The 19,788-nt window shown below is 42.0% G+C and overlaps 1 protein-coding gene across 2 annotated transcripts in view; it reads left to right on the top strand.

The window, feature by feature from the left end:
* TNKS (tankyrase) overlaps nt 1-19,171 on the top strand; it is a 227,584-nt gene extending 208,413 nt beyond the window's left edge. Inside the window, exons 25-26 of one of the 2 annotated variants that reach the window (XM_077942368.1) lie at nt 2,868-3,024; nt 13,439-19,171. In XM_077942368.1, coding sequence (XP_077798494.1) covers nt 2,868-3,024; nt 13,439-13,525 — 244 coding nt within the window. In that variant the 3' untranslated portion in view covers nt 13,526-19,171. 2 annotated transcript variants of the gene reach the window in all.
* The last annotated feature ends 617 nt before the right edge of the window (nt 19,172-19,788 follow it).

The raw sequence follows: 19,788 nt of genomic DNA, 5'->3' as shown, positions 1-19,788 counted from the left end.
AGTCATGGGTTATAATAAAACACCCTGCGTCTTGGCTTTCTCCCTAGGGTTCACTTTTCTTGCTTTGTAATCATAGTAGGTTAAGGCTAAGGATGAGTTCTGTAGAACAAAGAACCACTAGCTCTAGTCACATTTGAACAAAGACGTGCTTCTATGAAAAGGTAGATTCTTTAATTTACTTCTGATGTTGCTGACGATGATGTTGTTTTAAGGCAGGATACATAATTAGTGTTGGCAACTTAAAATATCAACTTTGGAATCAATAGCAAACAAATGAACATTGGCCATGTTAATAGGCTTTTAAAACTCAAAAATTGGAGAGAATAATGGTATGCTCTCTCTGATGTCAGTGATGAAAAAAATACTGTCCCTTTTCTTGGCAATGAAAAAACACAAAATAATTATACTGTGCAAAGATTGGGATTTATTACATTTCTCTGTAAACTTACCAAATGCATTATTTTTATCAAGCCAGGTTAATATTTTGTAATTTGGTTAAGACCTTAAAAAGACCCAAATAATTTTAGAACAAGGATCTCTGAGGGAAAAAAAAGAGCCCCAATAACTTTGAAATTGTGATTATTGACCTTAAAACTTATCTCTCAGTTGTGTTTTGAAAAAATTATTGCCATCAGCCATTCTGAGTTGGATGTCATATGTCTAGAAGGAAACTTCCTCCCATTAAGACCTCTGTGATTAAGAATACAGAGAAATTTTCAGCTGGGTATGGTGGCTCATGCCTGTAATCCCAGCACTTTGGGAGGCCGAGGCAGGTGAATCACAAGGTCAGGAGATCAAGACCACCCTGGCTAACACGGTGAAACCCCAGCTCTACTAAAAATACAAAAAAAAAAAATTAGCCGAGCGTGGTGGCAGGTGCCTGTAATCCCAGCCACTGGGGAGGCTGAGGCAGGAGAACGGCGTGAACCCAGGAGGCAGAGGTTGCCGTGAGCTGAGATTGCACCACTGCACTCCAGCCTGGGGGACAGAGTGAGACTCCGTCTCAAAAGAAAAAGGAATACAGAGAAATTTTCAAGTATATATATAGCATGTAAAATTTTTTTTTTTTATGCTTCAAACTTAATTCCTCTGGAGACAAAAATGAACCTAAATAAGCAATAAAAGTGAACCTCAGTGAAGATTTAACAATCACTTATTAAAATTAGACACACAAGTTTAAGTCTTAGCCAGGATTTCTAGAAAACAGACCCTAAAGCAAAAGCATGTGACTAGTATTTGATTGGCCAGCGCAGCCCCAGGGAAGCAGGAATGAGGGCCCTAAAAGAATTGAAGTGGAGAAGACAGCAGAGCAACCACAGTGAGGTGCCTTAATGAGTTGGCCACAGTCTCATAGTGAGGGCAGTCAATTGCTCAGTCCATGAAGCATCTCCAGAGAGACTGTATGAACTACGGCATCTCACAACAGTAGTATATCAGTGAGAGAAAGAGATGAATTTGTCTGCTGGCTCCTGTCTTGCGTTTGCCAAAATTTGCCCCCAGGGCTAATTGGCACCCCTACCATTTAGGCTGCTGCATCTGCAGAATGCACCACAATGCACCAGGCAAGCCAGTGAGCAGACTTGAGCCAGCTCTCTACTTGCCCATCTGCAGCTCACGGCTGGCTGAGCAGGTCTCACATCTCCTCCTGCCTCAGCAGCAACAGGGGATCCCTGGGGCAGAAGCAGAAGCCTGTCAGGTTCAGCTTTGTGTGACATAATAGACTAGGAGCACACAGAATCTAATGACAACATACCACTGCCACAAATGTAGAGATGGAGCACAAAAAAGCCGCCTTCTGATAGAGAGCAAAGCCCTTTCCTCTGGGACCTGCAGGAGAATATAGTAGACCAGGCCGGCATCCCAGAGGATCATCACTAGCATCCAACTCAAAAAGCCAGTCCGGGTAAGACCCAGTTATCCTGGATCCAGCACAAATTTTAGTTGACTCAAAATAAAATCTCTGGTTATAACACAAAGATTATATTCCATTACTAAAAACAATTTGATTGCATTATAACTGTTTACATTTAACGGTGTTATCAATTGTACTAATTTGTAAAAATATTTATTGCTTATATTAGAGATTAGCAGACATTTTCTTTAAGGGATATATAATAATCATTTTAGATTTTGCAGGTCATACAATCCCTGTCACAGTAACTCAATTCTACCCTTGTAGTGCAAAAGCAGCCATGGGCTATATGTAAATGCATGTATGGCTGTGTTCCAGTAACACGGTATTTACAGAAACAGGTGGCAGGCTGGCTTGACCCATGGGCTATAGTTTGCTAACCCCTAGTATATATAATAGACTTTCTTCCCAGTCAGCCTTTCTTTCCCTGTAATACTTAATATCTGCTCTAATTCATGTTCCGCCCAGACTAATGTGATTTTCAGCCGTACATTTAAGCTAAGTACTTTTGTTCATGATCCACTTTTTTTATTACTATTTATCTCATCCCAGTTTCTACTTTTTTCCACGTAATGAATAAACCCAGTCTTAATTTCAGCTGTTGTTTCCATCAGCTTATTTTCTTCACTGTCCACCTCCCTATCCATGCGAGAGCTCAGGTTTTCTCTGTTTTTCTTCCCTTTTCCCACCAGGCCAAACTTCCTGGCGGGCATTTTCTAAGGCCGATTCCTAAGCCATAGCAAAACTACCTTAAACTTTTCAGTGTAACTGTTGAGTCTGGTACCTGTTTATAGTAAATCATTATATCAAATTCCATTCCTACTCATACATCTGAAAAGGACATTTAAATTAGCTTGCCTTATGTTAAATTTTTAAAAAATTAATAGACCTAGCAGTTCTATTATTGTAAGATTTAAAGCTTCCTTCAAAGCATTGTTTTTTTCTTCTTCCTTAGACAAATGCTCTTCTGTAGAGTGACCCTTGGGAAATCCTTTCTGCAGTTTAGCACCATGAAAATGGCCCACGCGCCTCCAGGGCACCACTCAGTCATTGGTCGACCGAGCGTCAATGGGCTGGCATATGCTGAGTACGTCATCTACAGAGGAGAACAGGTATGTTACTCATCAAGCAAGCATAACCACGTTCACAAACATGTCAACAGAGCACAGAGACCGTGTAAGACTTGAGAAAATCTTTCCATGAAATATCCACCACACAGTGTGCTAGTATTAATTACTTCAGATACAAAATAAAGGGATCAAAATAATTCTTTGACATCAACTTTTTACATAAAAGCCATTAGTAGCTGTCCGCCACGTAACACAGGCTTGTTCGCACATGTGAGCGAGAGGGCAGCCGAGAGACAGAGGCTTGGGCCCTCGCGCTGTTGGGAGGCCTGCGGCTGGGAGCGGATGTCTTGTGCCACTTGCTGCACAGCATGCCGGGGCGGCTGCTATCAGCGGGTCTGCATGAGTGTACACGCCACAGGATTGGTCCAAAACCAAAACCAATTTGTCTGAATGTAACTGAACTTCAAATGAATACTGTAACTACGCTAAAAGAAAAAATAAAGAAGGAAATAACTAAATATACGTAACCTATGAAAACAGTATTTTACACTATGCCTTCAGTCATGGGCAGGGTAGGGAATGCTGTTGGGGGAAGACTGACAAAGGAATCCTGAACTCCTTTTAGTAAATCTGTTGATGGTGATACTGTGGGCAAAACAGTGAAACTCTTAGGTATATTATAGGATTGAGCACATGGATGGATGTGTTGATGTATTGATTTGAGGAGCCAAAGTTCTCACAGTAGAAGAAGGGACATACAAATATGGAATGGAGAAGGTAAGAAAGACTCAAAGGATGAACTGAAATTAGAAATATTACTATGATCTCATGATTTCTAACGTGTATGTGTGTGTGTGTGTATACACCCATGTAAATTTATGGGTAAGTATCAATATAAACATTAAACATGTGTATGTATATGAGAGAGACAGAGAAACCAAGGAAGGGAGGGAAGGAGAGAGAGAGAGACAGACAGGAAGGAAGGAAGGAAGGAAAGAAGGAAGGGAGGGAGAGAAGAGAGGAAGGAAGGAAGTGAGGGAGGGGGAGAGAGAGAAAGGAAGGAAGGAAGGAAGAGAGAGGAAGGGAGGGAGGGAGAGAGCAAGGAAGAAAAAGTAGAAGGAAAGTAGGGAGGGAGAAGAAGGAAGGGAGGGAGGGAGAGAGGAAGGAGGGAGAGAAAAAAAGAAATGAGAGAGAGGGAGGGAGGGAGAGGGAGGGAAAGGGAGAGAGAGAGAGACTAAGGAAGGGAGGGAGAGAGATGAAGGGAGGGAGCGAGAAGAAGGAAGGGAGGGAGAGGAAGGAAGGGAGGAAAAAGTGAGAGGAAGGAAGGGAGAAAGGGAAAGAAGAAGGAAAGGGGAGGGAAAGAGAGGGATGAAGGGATGGAGAGAGGAAGGAAGGGAGAAACAGTGAGAAAGAGGAAGGAAGGGAGAAAGCGAGAGAGGAAGGAACAGAAGGAGCAAGAGAGAGGAAAGGAGGGAGGAAGGAAAGAAGGGAGAGAGGAAGGAAAGTAGAGGGGGAAGGAAGGAAGGGAGAAGGAGAAGGGGGAATGAAGAGGGGAGAGAGGAAGGGAGGGAGAGAGAACTAGAGAACAGAAGGGAAGGAGGGAGGAAGGGAGAGAGAAAAAGGGAGAGAGAGAGCAAGGGAGAGCAGAAGGAAGGGAGGAAGAGAGAAAAGGGAGGGAAGAAGGGACAGAGAAAGGGAGGAATGGAGGAAGGAAGGGGAAAGGAGGCAGGGAGATAGGGGAAAGGAGGCAGGGAGATAGAGGTAGAAAGGGAGGGAGAGAGCAAGGGAGAGCAGAAGGAATGGAGAGAGGAAGTGAGGGAGAATGGAAGGCGGGGAGAGAGAGAAAGGGAGGAAGAGAGGGAGGGTGACAGAGAGAGGAAGGTAGAGAGAGATAGGAAGGGAGGCAGAGAGAAGGAAGGGAAGGAGGGAGAGGTAGAAGGAAGAGGGAGGGAGGGTGGGATAGAAAGAGGGATAGAGGGAGGGAAGGAATGAGAGGGAGAGGGAAGAGAAGGAGAGAGAGTAAGAAGTGAGAAAGGGAGGGAGGGAGAGAGGAAGGAAAGGAGGGAGAGGAGGGCGAGAAAGGGTGGGGAGGAAGGAGATAGGGAGGGAGAGAGGCAGGAAGGGAAAGAGAAAGGAAGGAAGGGAGGGGGAGAGCAAAAGACATGAAAGGCAGAGAGGGAGAGACAAAGAAGAAGGGAGGGAGGGAATGAGAAAGAAAGGGAGGTAGAGAGAGGAAGGGAGAAAGAGGAAGGAAGGGATGGAGCAAGCGAGAGACAGAAAGGAAGGGAGGGAGAGGGAGAGTGTGAGGAAGGGAGGGAGGGAGCAAGAATAAGGAAGGGAGGGAGAAAGATGAATAAAGGGAGGGAAAGGAAGGAAGGAAGGGAGGGAAAGAGAGACGAATAAAGGGAGGGAGAGGAAGGGAGGCAGGGAGAGAGACAAGAAAGGAGGGAGGGAGAGGGAGAGGAAGACAGGGAGAGAGGGAAGGAGAGAGGGAAGGAGGGAGGAAGGGAGGGAGAAAGAGGGAGGAAGGGATTGAGGGAGGAAGGGAGGGAGAAAGAGGGAGGAAGGGATTGAGGGAGGAAGGGAGGGAGAAAGAGGGAGGAAGGGATTGAGAGAGGAAGGAAGAGAGAGAAGAAGGTAGGGAGGGAGAGAGCAGAAGGAAGAGGGAGAGAGAGGAAGATGGAGGGAAAGAGAAGGGGAGGGAGGGACAGAGAAAGGGAGGAATGGAGGGAGAAAGAAGGAATGGAGGAAGGAGAGAGAAGAAGGTAGGGAGGAAGAGAGAGAAGGGAGGGAACAGGGAAGGGATGAAGGGAGACAGAGGGAAGGAGAGATGGGGAAAGAGATGAGGGAGGGAGGGAGAGAGCAAGTGTGAGCAGAAGGAAGGGAGGGAGAGAGAGGAAGGGAGAGAGAGAGAGAGAGGAGGGGGAAGGAATTGAGAGAGGGAGGGAGGGAAAGGGAGAGAGAGACTAAGGAAGGGAAGGAGGGAGAGAGGAAGGGAGGGAGAGATGAAGGAAGGGAGGGAAAGAGAGACATAAAGGGAGGGAAAGAAGGGGAGAGTGGAAGGAAGGGAGAAAGGGAGAGAGGAAAGAAGGAAGGGAGGGACAGTGAGGGGGAGAGAGCAGAAGGAAGGGAGAAAGCGAGCGAGGAAAGAAGGAAGGGAGAGAGGAAGGAAGGGAGAAAGGGAGGGACAGTGAGGGGGAGAGAGCAGAAGGAAGGGAGAAAGCGAGCGAGGAAAGAAGGAAGGGAGAGAGGAAGGAAGGGAGAAAGGGAGGGACAGTGAGGGGGAGAGAGCAGAAGGAAGGGAGAAAGCGAGCGAGGAAAGAAGGAAGGGAGAGAGGAAGGAAGGGAGAAAGGGAGAGAGGAAGGAAGGGAGAAACAGTGAGAAAGAGGAAGCAAGGGAGAAAGCAAGAGAGGAAGCAATGGAGGGAGCAAGAGAGGAAAGGAGGGAGAAAAGAAGAGAGAGAGGAAAGAAAGGAGGGAGGGGGAGAGGAAGGAAGGGAGGGCTAGAGTGCGAGACACGAAGGATTGGAGGAAGGAGAGAGAAAAAGGAAGGTAGGAAGAGAGGAGAAGGGAGGGGGAATGAAGGGGGGAGAAAGAGGAAGGGAGGGAGAGCTAGAGAGCGGAAGGGAAGGAGGGAGGAAGGGAGAGAGAAAAAGGGAGAGAGCGAAGGAGAGAGCGAGGGAGAGCGGAAGGAAGGGAGGGAAGAGAGGGAGAGAAGGAAGGGAAGGAGGGACAAAGAGAGGGAGGAATGGAGGAATGAAGGGGAGAGGAAGGGAGGGAGATAGAGGTAGAAAGGGAGGGAGAGCAGAAGGAATGGAGAGAGGAAGGAAAGGAGGGAGAAAGGAGGGAGGGACTGAGGGGAGCAGAAGGAAGGGAGGGAGAGGAAGTGAGGGAGAATGGAAGGCAGGGAGAGAGAAAGAGGGAGGAAAAAAGGAAGGAAGGGGAGAGGAAGAGAGGGAGGGTGACAGAGGAAGGTAGTGAGAAAGAGATGGGGAGGGAGGCAGAGAGGGAGAGAGGAAGGAATGGAGGGAGGAAGGGAGGGACAGGTAGAAGGGAAGGAGAGAGGGGGAAGGAGTGAGAGAGAGAGGAAGGAAAGGGAGGGAGGAAGGGAAGGAAGAGAGGGAGGAGGGAGGGAGTGAATGAGGAAGGAAGAGGGAGAGAGAGGAAGGATGGGAGGGAGGAAATGATGAAGAGAGAGGGAGGGGGGAGAGAAGGAGAGAGTAAGGAAGTGAGAAACAAAGGGAGGGAGAGAGGAAGGAAAGGAGGGAGAGAAAAGGTGGGGAGGGAGAGAGGCAGGAAGGGAGGGAGAGAGCAAAAGACATGGGAGAGGAAGGAAGAGGGAGAAGAAGGTAGGGAGGGAGGGAATGAGAAAGAAAGGGAGGTAGAGAGAAGAAGGAAGGGATGGAGTGAGAGAGGGAGAGAGGAACGAAGACAGGGAGATAGACGAATAAAGGGAGGGAAAGGAAGGGAGGGAGAGAGAGATGAATAAAAGGAGGGAGAGGGGAAGGAAGGATGGGAGAGAAAGGAAGACAGGGAGAGAGGGAAGGAGGGAGGAACAGATAAAGAGGAAGGAATGGAGGGAGAAAGGGAGGAAGGCGTTGAGAGAGAGAAGGAAGGGAGGGAGAGAGGAAGATGGAAAGAGAAGGGGAGGGAGGGACAGAGAAAGGGAGGAATGGAGGGAGAAAGAAGAAGGAATGGAGGAAGGAGAGAGAAAAAGGAAGGTGGGGAGGAAGGGAAGGAGAGAGAGGAAAGTAGGGAGGAAGAGAAGGGAGGGAACGGGGAGGGACAGAGAAAAATGGAGGGAGAGAGAAAAGGGAGAGAGGGAAGGAGGGACAAAGAGGGAGGAATGGAGGGAGAAAGAGGAGGAGGAAGGAATTGAGAGAGGGAGGAAGGGAGAGAGATGGGGAAGGGAGGGAGGGCTAGAGAAAGAGAGGAAGGAAGAGAAAGAAGGAAGGAAAGGAGGGAGAGAGAGGAAGGAAGGGAGGGACAGACAGGGAGAGAGGGATGAAGGGAGAAAGAGAGGAAGGAAGGGAGAGGGGAAGGAAGAGGGGGAGAGAGAGAGCGGAAGGAAGGGAGGGAGAAAGAGAGGAAGGGTGGGAGTGAGAGGGAGGAAGGGTGGGAGTGAGAGGGAGGAATGTAGGGAGAGATGGAAGGAAGGGAGACGGAGGGAAAGAGGGAGGGAGAACAGAGAGGGTGGGAGAGAGGGACGAGGGAATGAGTGAGGAGCATGCAGTGAGGGAAAGAAAGGTGGAGGGAGGGAGAGCAAGAGAGAGGGGAGAAAGAGGTACAGGGAGGCAGAGGGAAAGAAGGGTAGAAAGGGAGGGAAAGGGAGTGAGAGAGGGATGGAGGGAGAAAGAGGGGGGAGGAAAGAGGGGGGAGGGAAGAAGGGATAGGCAGAGGGATGGGGGAGGGAGAAAGAGGGATGGAAGGGGAGGGGGGAAGGAGGGAGAAACAGGGAAGGAGAGAGGGAGGGATGACATGGGACTCATCATGTACCCATTATTAGACCAGGCAGGAATTATTAATGGATGCTAAATATGGGGATTATTCCACTAAGAAGAAGAATATTTGCATGATATTCTTACTACAAACTTACTTTCAAAGGGGGCTGGGGGGAGTAGTCATTATATATTGGAGAAAGGGGACAATGCCTTGACCAGATAATCAAAATCAACATCACCAGTGAGGGACAGATAGGCTTATATTGTCTCTCTAGGTGGATGCACTAAAGGCACGACATCTCTGCAGCATTCCAGCCAAAAATACATGATGTAAGTCTAATCAAAATGAGGAATGTTTTACTTCCTTTAATGTGGAAAGATTGTATTCTTCCAAAGCGTTAAAAGACAGAGAAAGGCAGTGCTAACTTCCCAGATGACATGAGGCCCAGGAGACATGAAAACGATCTTTCTGCCCCCAGACTGCAGCCAATATTGGAAGAGAAAGTACATTATTAGATCAACTGACAGAATTGGAATATGGATATTAAATGAAAGGATTATATCAATGTAAAATTATAAGGTTGATTCTGTACTTACGTAAGGCAATATCTCTATGCTTAGAAAATATATACTAGCATATTTAGGGATAAAGGACCATGATGATGTATGTAACTTGTAAAAGTTTCAGGGAAAATGCATGTGTGTTTGTGTATGTGTGCAGGAGTGTGTGTGGGTGTGGATGTATCTAGTCTACAGAGATAGGGAAGGTGCAAATGATAAATGAGATAAATAAAACCTTCCCAAAGGTAGATCTGGGTAAGGTTATGTAGCTGCTATTTTTGGTACCATTTTAATTTTTGCAACTTACTTGTAAGTTGGCAGCTGTTTCCAAATAAAAAGTTTTTAAAAAGGAAGGAATAAGTTTGTCATGTTTTTCTGTTTAAATCATAAACCTTAAACTTCTAGAGAAGATGCTTTTTTTTACTTTTATTCAGTAATTATACTTCTAGAAATTTGTATTGGAATAATTAGTGATAGTCACACACACACTATATACATGAATATATGGATAGTCGTCACTGTCTTGATTATAATAAAAAATTTAAACAACCTAAATATTCAGCAAAAGTAGAATTGTTAAATAAATTTTAATATATTCATATGTCTGGTATTTTTTAACATTTATATAATATATACCAAAGATAGATTCACCCACAACATAAGAATATGGTCATCACCAGGTATTAATGAGTGATTTATTCACCCACAACATAAGAATATGATTATCACTGGGTGATAATGAGTAGTTTCAGTTCTCTTTACCATATATTTTAAGTATACTATAAGTTATCTCTGATTCACCCACAACATAAGATGGTTATCACTGGGCATTAATGAGTGGTTTCAGTTCTCTTTATGATGTATTTTAAATATAAGTTATCTGTAGTAGTAAATATTTCTTTCATAGTTGGGTACAAAGAAATAATAAGGAACACTTAGAAGATAAGTATAAGTTTACTTTTCTGAAATTTACTGATTAACCATCTCCCAGGTAAAATTTGACTTGATAATTTAGTCAGAGTCTCATGAAATAATTTTAGAGAGTGATTAGTACAAAACTTATTTGAAAGAAAAAAAGCTTGAATAATGAAATGCACTCAGCCTTTATTTTATTTCAGGAGAGGATAATTGCGCTTCCGTATTCAGGTATACTTGTACACATGGATCATGTTAACTGTAGTGTCTACTAATTACTTTCTCATGAGCAGTTTTTGCTGATTTTATAGGGAAGTTTTCCTTTGCTAACTTTTATTTCATTCTCCTTAGTCATACTCTAAATCATCTTTCACTCTTAACGTTTAACACTTTCAAAAACACACAAATGTTTGATGTGTTTTTGATTGAGGATTGATTTGAGTAGTAGTATTTGTTATTGGTGAGATTGTTTCTTTCTTGAAGATTGAAAAGATACATTGAAGGTTAACTGAACTGTACTTGGAAAGAAAAAAGGCTCTGATTATAACATGTGATTGGACTTAAGCTGTCAGTGGTATTTGTATATGTTGTACTTTAAACTTCACATTAGACATGAAGGCGAGGTGTTCTCTGCTCCAGAGATTTCACCTACTTTACTGAACTGATGTGAACAAGGCAGAATTACTTAACCAGAGAAGAAAAGACTATAGAAGAGAATGATTTCTAAAATGGTTTCCAAACATACAGAATCATTCAAGAGAGCATGACGGTCCCTTCCTCACCTCTATGAGACATAAACTGAGAGTATTTGAATTTAAATTTTAGTGTTAGGGATTTGGATTAAGAAGAAATTTCAGAAAATGAGTTAGCAAAAGTAGTTTTGTATTAAACACATACATACACACATACACACACACACACACACACACACACACACACACACACACACACACAAAATATGCTTGTATAACCAGTGTGGATTTAAAGTGACTTGACAGAAAATGATGGTTTTTGGTTCATCTTAGGCCGTTCTAGTTGTGCAGTTTAGTAATTCCCTTGCCTTTAATCCTCTGGACTGTGATGTGATTAATTAGTATCTTAAAGGGCACACAGAAACAATTCGGTAGCCTAATCATTAGGAACCGGGAGCACTTCGATAAGGACCTCTAAGTAATTCATGCCATTAGAATCTTAGAATCTGCCTGACTAAAATGGATGTGTGTCAGGGATCACTGTAAATCATGAGCTACCTAAATGCAGACATTGGCACTGACTCCTTTGCTTCAACAACTTTTCCGCAAGTAAAATAATGTGTCATAGAAAGTACTATAGATATTAAACTTCACTGGGACAAAAGGAAGTAGGAGTGGGTGTCCACTCATTTTTGACACTCAGCATTTGCCAGCCTGTGTTCTTTTTACCTTTCTCCTGTTTCTGTCTGTCTGCATGGTAAGTTCCTTCACAGCAGGGTCCACGTCTCACACCATGTGTTCTATCCTGGCTAACACGATGAAACCCCGTCTCTACTAAAAAAAACTACAAATAGTTTCTTTTGTGAGAAACTCTAATATTCTCACAGAAATAAAAGTACAAACTGGTTACTGAGACTTCAGATTGGAAAGTCAGGAGAGATTCTCAATCTTGGTTTCTTCCCACCAAATGTACTAAAATAGAAACTGTTGCTATTTTTAACTAAAATCAGAGCAGACTGGAATTATGGAAAATAATATTATGAATGATTCCTTACATATATATATAGACAGAACTTAACATATTAATATTTTTTGTTCTTTTTAAAGTCCTTGCTGAGACCTTTTAGGAGGGAGTACTCTCTAATGAATAATACTAATAAAAAGAATAACAATAATAGATCCTTACTATGTCAAACCTCTTCTAAGACTTTTGCATTTAGTTCTCACAAAAATCCTAATATTACTAAATGTTAACACTAATATTAAATTTATCTCACAAACATCCTATTAAAATATTAACATTAATATTAAATATTTCACAAAAATTCTAATATTAACATTAATTTTTTTTGTTTGTTTTGAGACAGAGTCTCACTCGCTCTGTCGCCCAGGCTGGAGTGCAGTGGCGCGATCTCGGCTCACTGCAAGCTCCGCCTTCCGGGTTCACACCATTCTCCTGCCTCAGCCTCCCGAGTAGCTGGGACTACAGGCGCCCGCCACCGCGCCCGGCTAATTTTTTATATTTTTAGTAGAGACAGGATTTCACCATGTTAGCCAGGATGGTCTCAATCTCCTGACCTCGTGATCCGCCCACCTCAGCCTCCCAAAGTGCTGAGATTACAGGCGTGAGCCACCGCACCCGGCCTAACATTAATATTAAATATTATCTCACAAAAATCCTAATATTATTAAATATAAAATACTTAATTTTAAATGTTAGGATATAATCCTAATATTATATCTTAATAGTTACAGATGAGGAGAGCTGAGGCACAGCTGTATGTGTCTGCTGTATGTTTCTGTCTCCCAAGTCAAGGGGTATAGCTATAAATTATTCAGTAAATCTATCACATGTTTATTTCTACATTTTAAATATTAAAGTTCAGTTTTTACTTGTCCTTCATTCTTTTTATTATCTTATCCTGTATCTATATGCAAGCAATTTGTTGGTCAGCATTGAACAAACTATTTTTGGTCCCCAAAACACTTTGCTCACCCAAGAATTTTTTTTTTAGTCACAGACCACTCTGAACTACTGAGTCTAGCTTCATCATCATGTGATAGTTAGGGCTGAAGAATTCCTGTGTAGTCTGCTCACTAAGGGGTGTCCTACCTTTCCTTCCAAATTGCTGCCTTCATGGCGATTTCTGGTTGAGGCTTTCAGCAGCTTCCTCTGATCAGCCTTTTTCCTGCTCCCACCAAGAAGTGCTCTTCCCATTCCAGACACAGCCTCGTGTTTTACTGATTGCAAGAAAAAAGAGAAAGAGAATATGAAGGAGGCCAGTCTAAATTGGAGCCCCTATCTTTCCTGTAAATGATGCCTTTGAGTAGTCAGTTTTTAAAAATTGTTCCCAAACTGTTGTTTCTAGGTTATTGGTGACTCGGTACATCTCACCTGTATTCCTTCTAGCTCAGTGGGTTACATCATCTTCTATGATTAATTTGGATTTGATTTGGCAAAATTTTTCTTTCATTTAGCAAGCTTTTATTGAACACGCACTGTGTGACAACACTAATGCTCTGTGAGGTGAAAAAGAAAGATATTAGTGCTGCCTTGGGCCTCAGTTTCCCTACTTATGCCACATGGCTCTCTAATAAGGGATGAATGGAGTTTAATTTACAGTATTCAAAGTAGAAGTAACATTCAGTTTTCTAGATTGTAGGGTTTATACACATTTATCTACAGTTAAGTAGGTGAACCTCCAAATTGTTCAGGCGCCTATTAAGAGACTGAGTCTATATAGAATATTGGTCACGATTAACAGCCTTTGAGGCTTCCGCATTCAGTAAGGCTTTAATATTGTGCCTACTAGAAGCGTGATCTGTTTTTCTTCTTGTCCTTCCTAGGCATACCCAGAGTATCTCATCACTTACCAGATCATGAAGCCAGAGGCCCCTTCCCAGACTGCAACAGCTGCAGAGCAGAAGACCTAGTGAATGCCTGCTGGTGAAGCCGGATCAGATTCAGCCTGGGACTGGATGACAGAGGATTGTTTCTCACAACAACATCAATATTCGAGAAGTCCCTGACAGCCTAGAAATAAGCTGTTTGTCTTTTATAAAGCATTGCTATAGTGATGAATAGTATGAGTAACTGATACATACTCAACTGCTACTGTTCCCTTTGAGGAAATGTTTACAGGGGCGGCCTTTTAACATATCTCAGGCTCATTTTCATTGCAATTATCCATTTCTAAAACAAGATCACTTTGATCTAGACTTGGAAATGGGAAATAAGAAAACATAACCAATGCTTTTTCAGATGTTCACGATTCACACACTACATTTGTTTTGTTATGCATGACACGTGTATATAACAAATATACACATATGACAGGCGACAGGCTTGTTTTTGATTTGCCAGACATGCATCATTGGCTATTGTTTGTTTGTTTTTTGGTTTTTGTGGGTTTTTTTTGGTTACTTTGAAAATGAGCCAGAGCCTTCTTGAGGATATTTTGCACAAAGTCACGCTGACAAAATCATTAGCAATGCAACCCAAGCTTCTGGCTGAGCAAGATTCAGTTTCCACTTTAAAAAAATTTTTTTATTGTTCTCTGTAGCTGCACATCTCATTAACATAAATTGAGATGAAAAGGAAAAAACATCAAGTTTTAGTATCCCTTTATGAATCGGCCTATCTTACAAGGGAAGGGTACAAACACCAACCTGACTTAGGAACTCCTAAATTCAGAGAAGTCAAAGCCGGTGAAGGCCACTTGCTCTGTCCAATACAAGCCTGCCACAGAGGTCTTCGGGACAGTACTGGAGATGCAGGCTGACACAGGCTTGAGTTCCAAGGTGAAAAAACTGGGGAGACTGTGAAGGAGGAGCTGCATTAAGGAGGATGAAGAGCGTGTGGTTCTGTATCATTGCAGCCCCAGTGGACCCAGGGGATGCCTCCAAAAAGTAAATGCTTCCCTTCCCTTAATCTGTACTGTTGGGATTGTTACCCCCTCCAAATTAGCTGCCTTATTTCAAAAGTCAGTGAAATTACTGTACTTCATTAGAGTCACAAAAATACCACTTTATTGTTTCTTTAGTTGAGAAAGCTGGGATTCAGACCCGAATAGTGGATAGATAACACACAAATGCAAGGACTTTTTTGTTTACTCCAGATTTGGGGTTTATTTTGAGTGGCATGCTTCAAATAGTTCATAAAGATCCTTGCATTAAATTTTTGAACCATTTCTTCAAACTACTTAGTGTATTTAGACAAGGAGAACAAAAATGGAAACCAAAGCCCTTTCCGTTATTTTTTTAAGTGAAGGTGAGAAAGAAATACCATACAATTTTCTTTGTGAAATTGCTGTTTATTTTCATCAACATTTACCAAGTGCCATTGACATTTATAAAAAAAAAAGTATCCCTTAAATAGTTCTTACACTTGCCCTTTTCACCTTAACTGAATATGAATTGAGTGCACTAACTTATTTACTTGATATACTGTGCAACTACTCTGCTTTGAAGCAAAAGAAATACAAACACGAGGAGGAACAGGAAAGACAGTGTGACACAAACTTGCCGTTGCAATTTAAAGCCCTGAAAACGATGGGTTTAATGCAAGGTGATTAAGCTGTGACCTCCTTTAATCTCCTGAAGCAAAGTAAAATGGTTATATGCAAAACTTCTAGACATAGACTCTTAAAATACACACATTTTGCTTTCATTTTGGCTTCAACCCAGTGCTGGAACTGGGCATCCAGACTAGTTTGAATTTTTGTAGCTGAATCTTGCATGGGTGCTCAAAATTAAATCAAGAATTCGCCTCAGTTTTTGCTTCTTTTGAAGTTTCAGTGACCCAAGCTGGGTGTGTGTGTCTTGGCTACTTGTTTAATAGCACTGGAATTCCATATGAAGCTTTGAGAGTTGATATTCATTAAGAGGGATTTTTCCCCCTCTTTACTTCTCTTTTGCTGTAACAAAGGGTTGAAGAAATTGCCATCTGTATAGTTTTCAGTAGCTGTCAAGTGTGTATTACTTACCTTCCCCAGACGTAGTTTAAAATGGTAAATACAGCTGTGATTTTTAGTTAAGTAAAAGAGTTAATATGATATAGATATGGAAAGCTTTATAGCTTCATTAAAAAGATAAACCACTACCTAACTGTGGTTGTATGTTGTTTCCATCATACTAACTAGATTAATGGATGCGCCAGTTTTCATCTTGGTCCTTACACTTGAGAAGTTAAACTGTGGTTCAATATTTAAACTGCCAGTGTTCTGTGTCTCATGTTCTGTGTGCCAAGTGAAGGTACTGTGTAAGGAAGACATTTGCGGTGCTTCTTGTCTTATAATGATTCAAGTATATAGTAGTTCTTGAAAGAGTGTGCATATATTACTCATCTGCTTAAGAGAGTGGGTTAATGGATATATCACAGGAGCCAAATACATTTTTTTCAGAACTTGAAAACCAAAGGTCATCATGAGTGCACTCAAAAGTTAGCAAAAGTTGATTACATTTGGGATTTTCATCTGTAGCTGTATGAAGAACCCTTTCCAATATAAAAGCATGGCATTAAATTAGGCCGAAGTCTTATTTTTTGTATATGTACCATATAGAAATACTAGCAAGTTAGGATCATCCAATTAGGCCTACCCCAAAATGGCCCCTCTGTTTCCCTAACCACATGGAAGAAAGAATCTGAACGTCTCCACCAGCTTGACCCAAGTTCCAAAACTAAAGGGCTTCTGCAGACCTGATGGTGCCAGTTTACCTGTTGTTGGCCAACTGGATGCTTGACTCAGGCATAAATTAAGTGCCCTGGTCCTGAAATTTTCTCCTTGTATTTGACCTCCTTCCCTGTATTTGACCTCCTTCCCTGTTCCCTAAATTACTAGTCTGGAATTAAAATGAGCTCCAGCAATGACCTTTGACTCCATTCATTTTCTCCTCCCTCATCTTGGGTCTTAAAAAAAGGAGACCAGATACCTCTTAGTTTTTGTATCGCAACCAGGAATGGGTATTAGGCCTCATGCGCTTTGCTCAGAATACTCTGCCGCTTTGTTAACAAATGACAGCATGGAACCCAGAGTTTTGATTCTATGCAAAATAACAGCAGTGCGACCAGGATTCTTTCCTTTTCCTTCGTGGAGTTTGGAGTTTCTAGCTTTTCCAGCAGCATAAGTAGAATCAACATTAGGATGTTTTCACGAAATAGCATCCTTATACTCCTTTGAGCTTGATTTAGTGGCTAGACTGATTTCCCTTTGCTCTCAAAATAGCAAAGTGCATTGAAATATACAGAGAAATGCCTGAATATGGCAAGCAAATAAAGTAATGTAGGTTAACGTTCTATTATTGTATCCGTTTTACAAAAAATAAAATAGAAATTTGATTTATGCTGGAGAACGGCATTAGAATGCAATACGTTGTCTAAGTTTTCTCTGTTTCAGTGTCTCTCCCAATCGCACGAAGGGTTATTGGGCATTGTCCCCACCCCCGCCTTTTTAAACGTGCACTATCTGGATTCCTGTAAATGGCCTTGCAAACAGAAGTGGTGTGTATTTTCAAGCACCTTTCCCCTATTGTGTCCGAATCCCATTTGTGTGGTATCTGTGACAAATAGCCTTCTTACTGTGTTTTCTGTTGGACTAATTATCTCACAGAAGGCTATAGACCTTACTAATTTGGCAGGTATTCACAACTGACATTAGGATTTCATGTCAGAAATGTATTTAAAGAGTAAAGTTAAATTTGTTTAGTGTCAGATCAGTGACAGAGAAGTGAAAAGAAAGTAATTGTGAAAGTGATGTTTGAGCTATTGTACACATCTAGCATATGAAAAGGAAATGCATTAAAAAAATACTACTCTAAAACATGAGGCTTCTTCAGCAACGTGTGCATTCTGCTATTAAGAGACAATTAAATTTTTCTCCTCTAGAAAGCCTTAACTATGGCAGAAACTTTTTAACCTTTTATATTTTAATAAATAAAACATTGTAGTCCCATTTCTTAGTGTTTGAAAGGTGTGTCAGTGAGTCGGCCATGTCTCCATGTGTTTCATACTTGTTCATCTTGTTTTATGATGGTATATTTCATAAGTAATATTCCCTTACATGCAATGGAGCTGATTAAAATTAATCCATTTCAATTTCTCCATATCGGAAATTCCTCAGCTACCAGATTTCTGGTTTGGAGAAATGCTGGAAAGATTTCAAAGCCTATTCAATTGTGTATGTGGGGATACAACAACCGCTGTGATACATTGTAGAATATGAGTGATATGCAAGCTGTGTTTTTTAATTGTTTTAAAATGTAAACTATGGTTATACTTAAGTGAAAACCTAGAGGAAGCTAAAGATTTTATATACTTTGTACGGCCAAATACGGTCGTAGTATGACCAGTTGTATACATTGCCAGAGTTCTGCCTCCTCTGAAATAACATTCACACCATAGATTGCATTTCTGCTTTTCCTTCTTTCACATTCTTTTTTGCTTTACTCGTCACATCTTCGCACCTGCCCTACCACCCATCCTTTCAAAGAGGTTTCTCTCACGTTCCAGAATTCAGATTGTTCTGTGATTTCTTTTTTATCAGTCTACCCATTTCTGCAGGCAGCCCTGAAAGCCCTTGTGTTGATTCAGAGTGTTTGCAGAGAAATGCAGTTGAACCCTGGTAGTGGGGTGTCCCTCACACACCCGTGCACCCCTCCCAAAGTTCAGGATGAAAGGCTAGAAAGCGCAGTCAAAGTTAGGAAAGAACACAGATCTTTGAGGCCAATAGCCTAGACCTAGAAGATGACCTTGACTGTGTAAACATCGTCTCCATGACACCAAACATTTAAACTCTTCATGTGCATATAACACCTGCTTCTGCTCCCATGGTTTCAAGCTCATCTTATCTTTGTAGTAGTAATATTTGTCTTTGATACCTACAAACTAAAAAGGTACTTTTGTCAAGGTTTCTCAAAACATTTACAAAACCAGCTTTGAGGAAATGTGGAGTGTTGCCCGGCAACAGCACTCAGTAGTAATTGTATTTTCTCATTGTGATGTTAGTCTGTGTAAGTAACCAATGTAGTGACTCTTCGGTTCATTATTGGCGTTGTTTTTATTTTTAGTCTCTGTGTGACCCACCAGTGGCAGGGGTTCCAACCCCCTCTCCTCTCTTTTTTGCATTTATCTATTTGTAGGATTGTCAGATAAAGTACAAGATGCCCAGTTAAGTTTGAATTTCAGAGAAACAATTTCGCTTAAGAATGTTTCATGCAGTATTTGGCGTATATTTATGATAAAAGCATTCGTTATTTGAAACTCAAATGTAACTGAGCATGCTGGTTTTTTTCATTGTTTGGTTTTCTAAGTCTGGCATTCCAACAGATTTGGTCATGGAAAATCACCTACAGCATGTTAAACTCCTCTGGTCATCATCATCTTGTCACCTGAAATAGAAGTCCTTTTTCCCTCCCCCTCCACTTCTTTCCAAAGGAAGGCATCAAGGAACGTAACCTGCCTGCCTGGCGGGTTTCTATTTAAGACATCTTTGTGATTATATTTAACCTGCAATTGTGCTTTGGCTTAATGTCTAGCTCACTGTACTTGTAATTGATTAATATTCAATAAAACCATTTTTAAAATATACTTGTATGGATAGCAGTTAATTCTTAAGTATTTTCATTTTGCCCTGCTTGTTCATTTCTGCCTGACCAACCTTAACACAACTGACCTGAAAAAACTGTCAGAATACAAATACCAACCCTCCCTCTCCATCTTCCCGTGAGACCTGGGTTTTAAGTGACTTATCCTCACCTCTCAGCCCACATGGGAGTTAATGAATAACTTCTGCGATAGCAGGAGCAACACGGGTTCCTTTCAGAAATATCTCTTAAACAGGCTGACACCTTAGAGTCAGACCTCATGCCGGGTCCAAAGGCAGCCCAGAGGCCTTGCACAACATGATTGCTCAGAGACTCACCCTGTCCACCTCTTGGGGGAGAGGGAGGGGAAGAACACCCACTTCATGTAACAGTATTAACTACCTAGCACAGTGCCTGGAGCAGAGGACTAAGAAGGTCCTTCCATTCTTCCCCTCTTCTTTCTCCATGCCTAGGGATCCATTACATAGCAAATTTGAAACTAGAATTTTATCTGAACATTAACTTCTTTTGCCAGAGGCATTGTCAGAGCGACAAAGAGACATAAATAAATGGAAGTGCTCTAGTAACCCTGCAAATAACAATAACCATCACTGAGG

Source organism: Macaca mulatta, chromosome 8 (assembly GCF_049350105.2).
Source record: "Macaca mulatta isolate MMU2019108-1 chromosome 8, T2T-MMU8v2.0, whole genome shotgun sequence".
Lineage (NCBI taxonomy): Eukaryota > Metazoa > Chordata > Mammalia > Primates > Cercopithecidae > Macaca > Macaca mulatta.
This window is presented reverse-complemented; position numbering and strand designations above follow the sequence as displayed.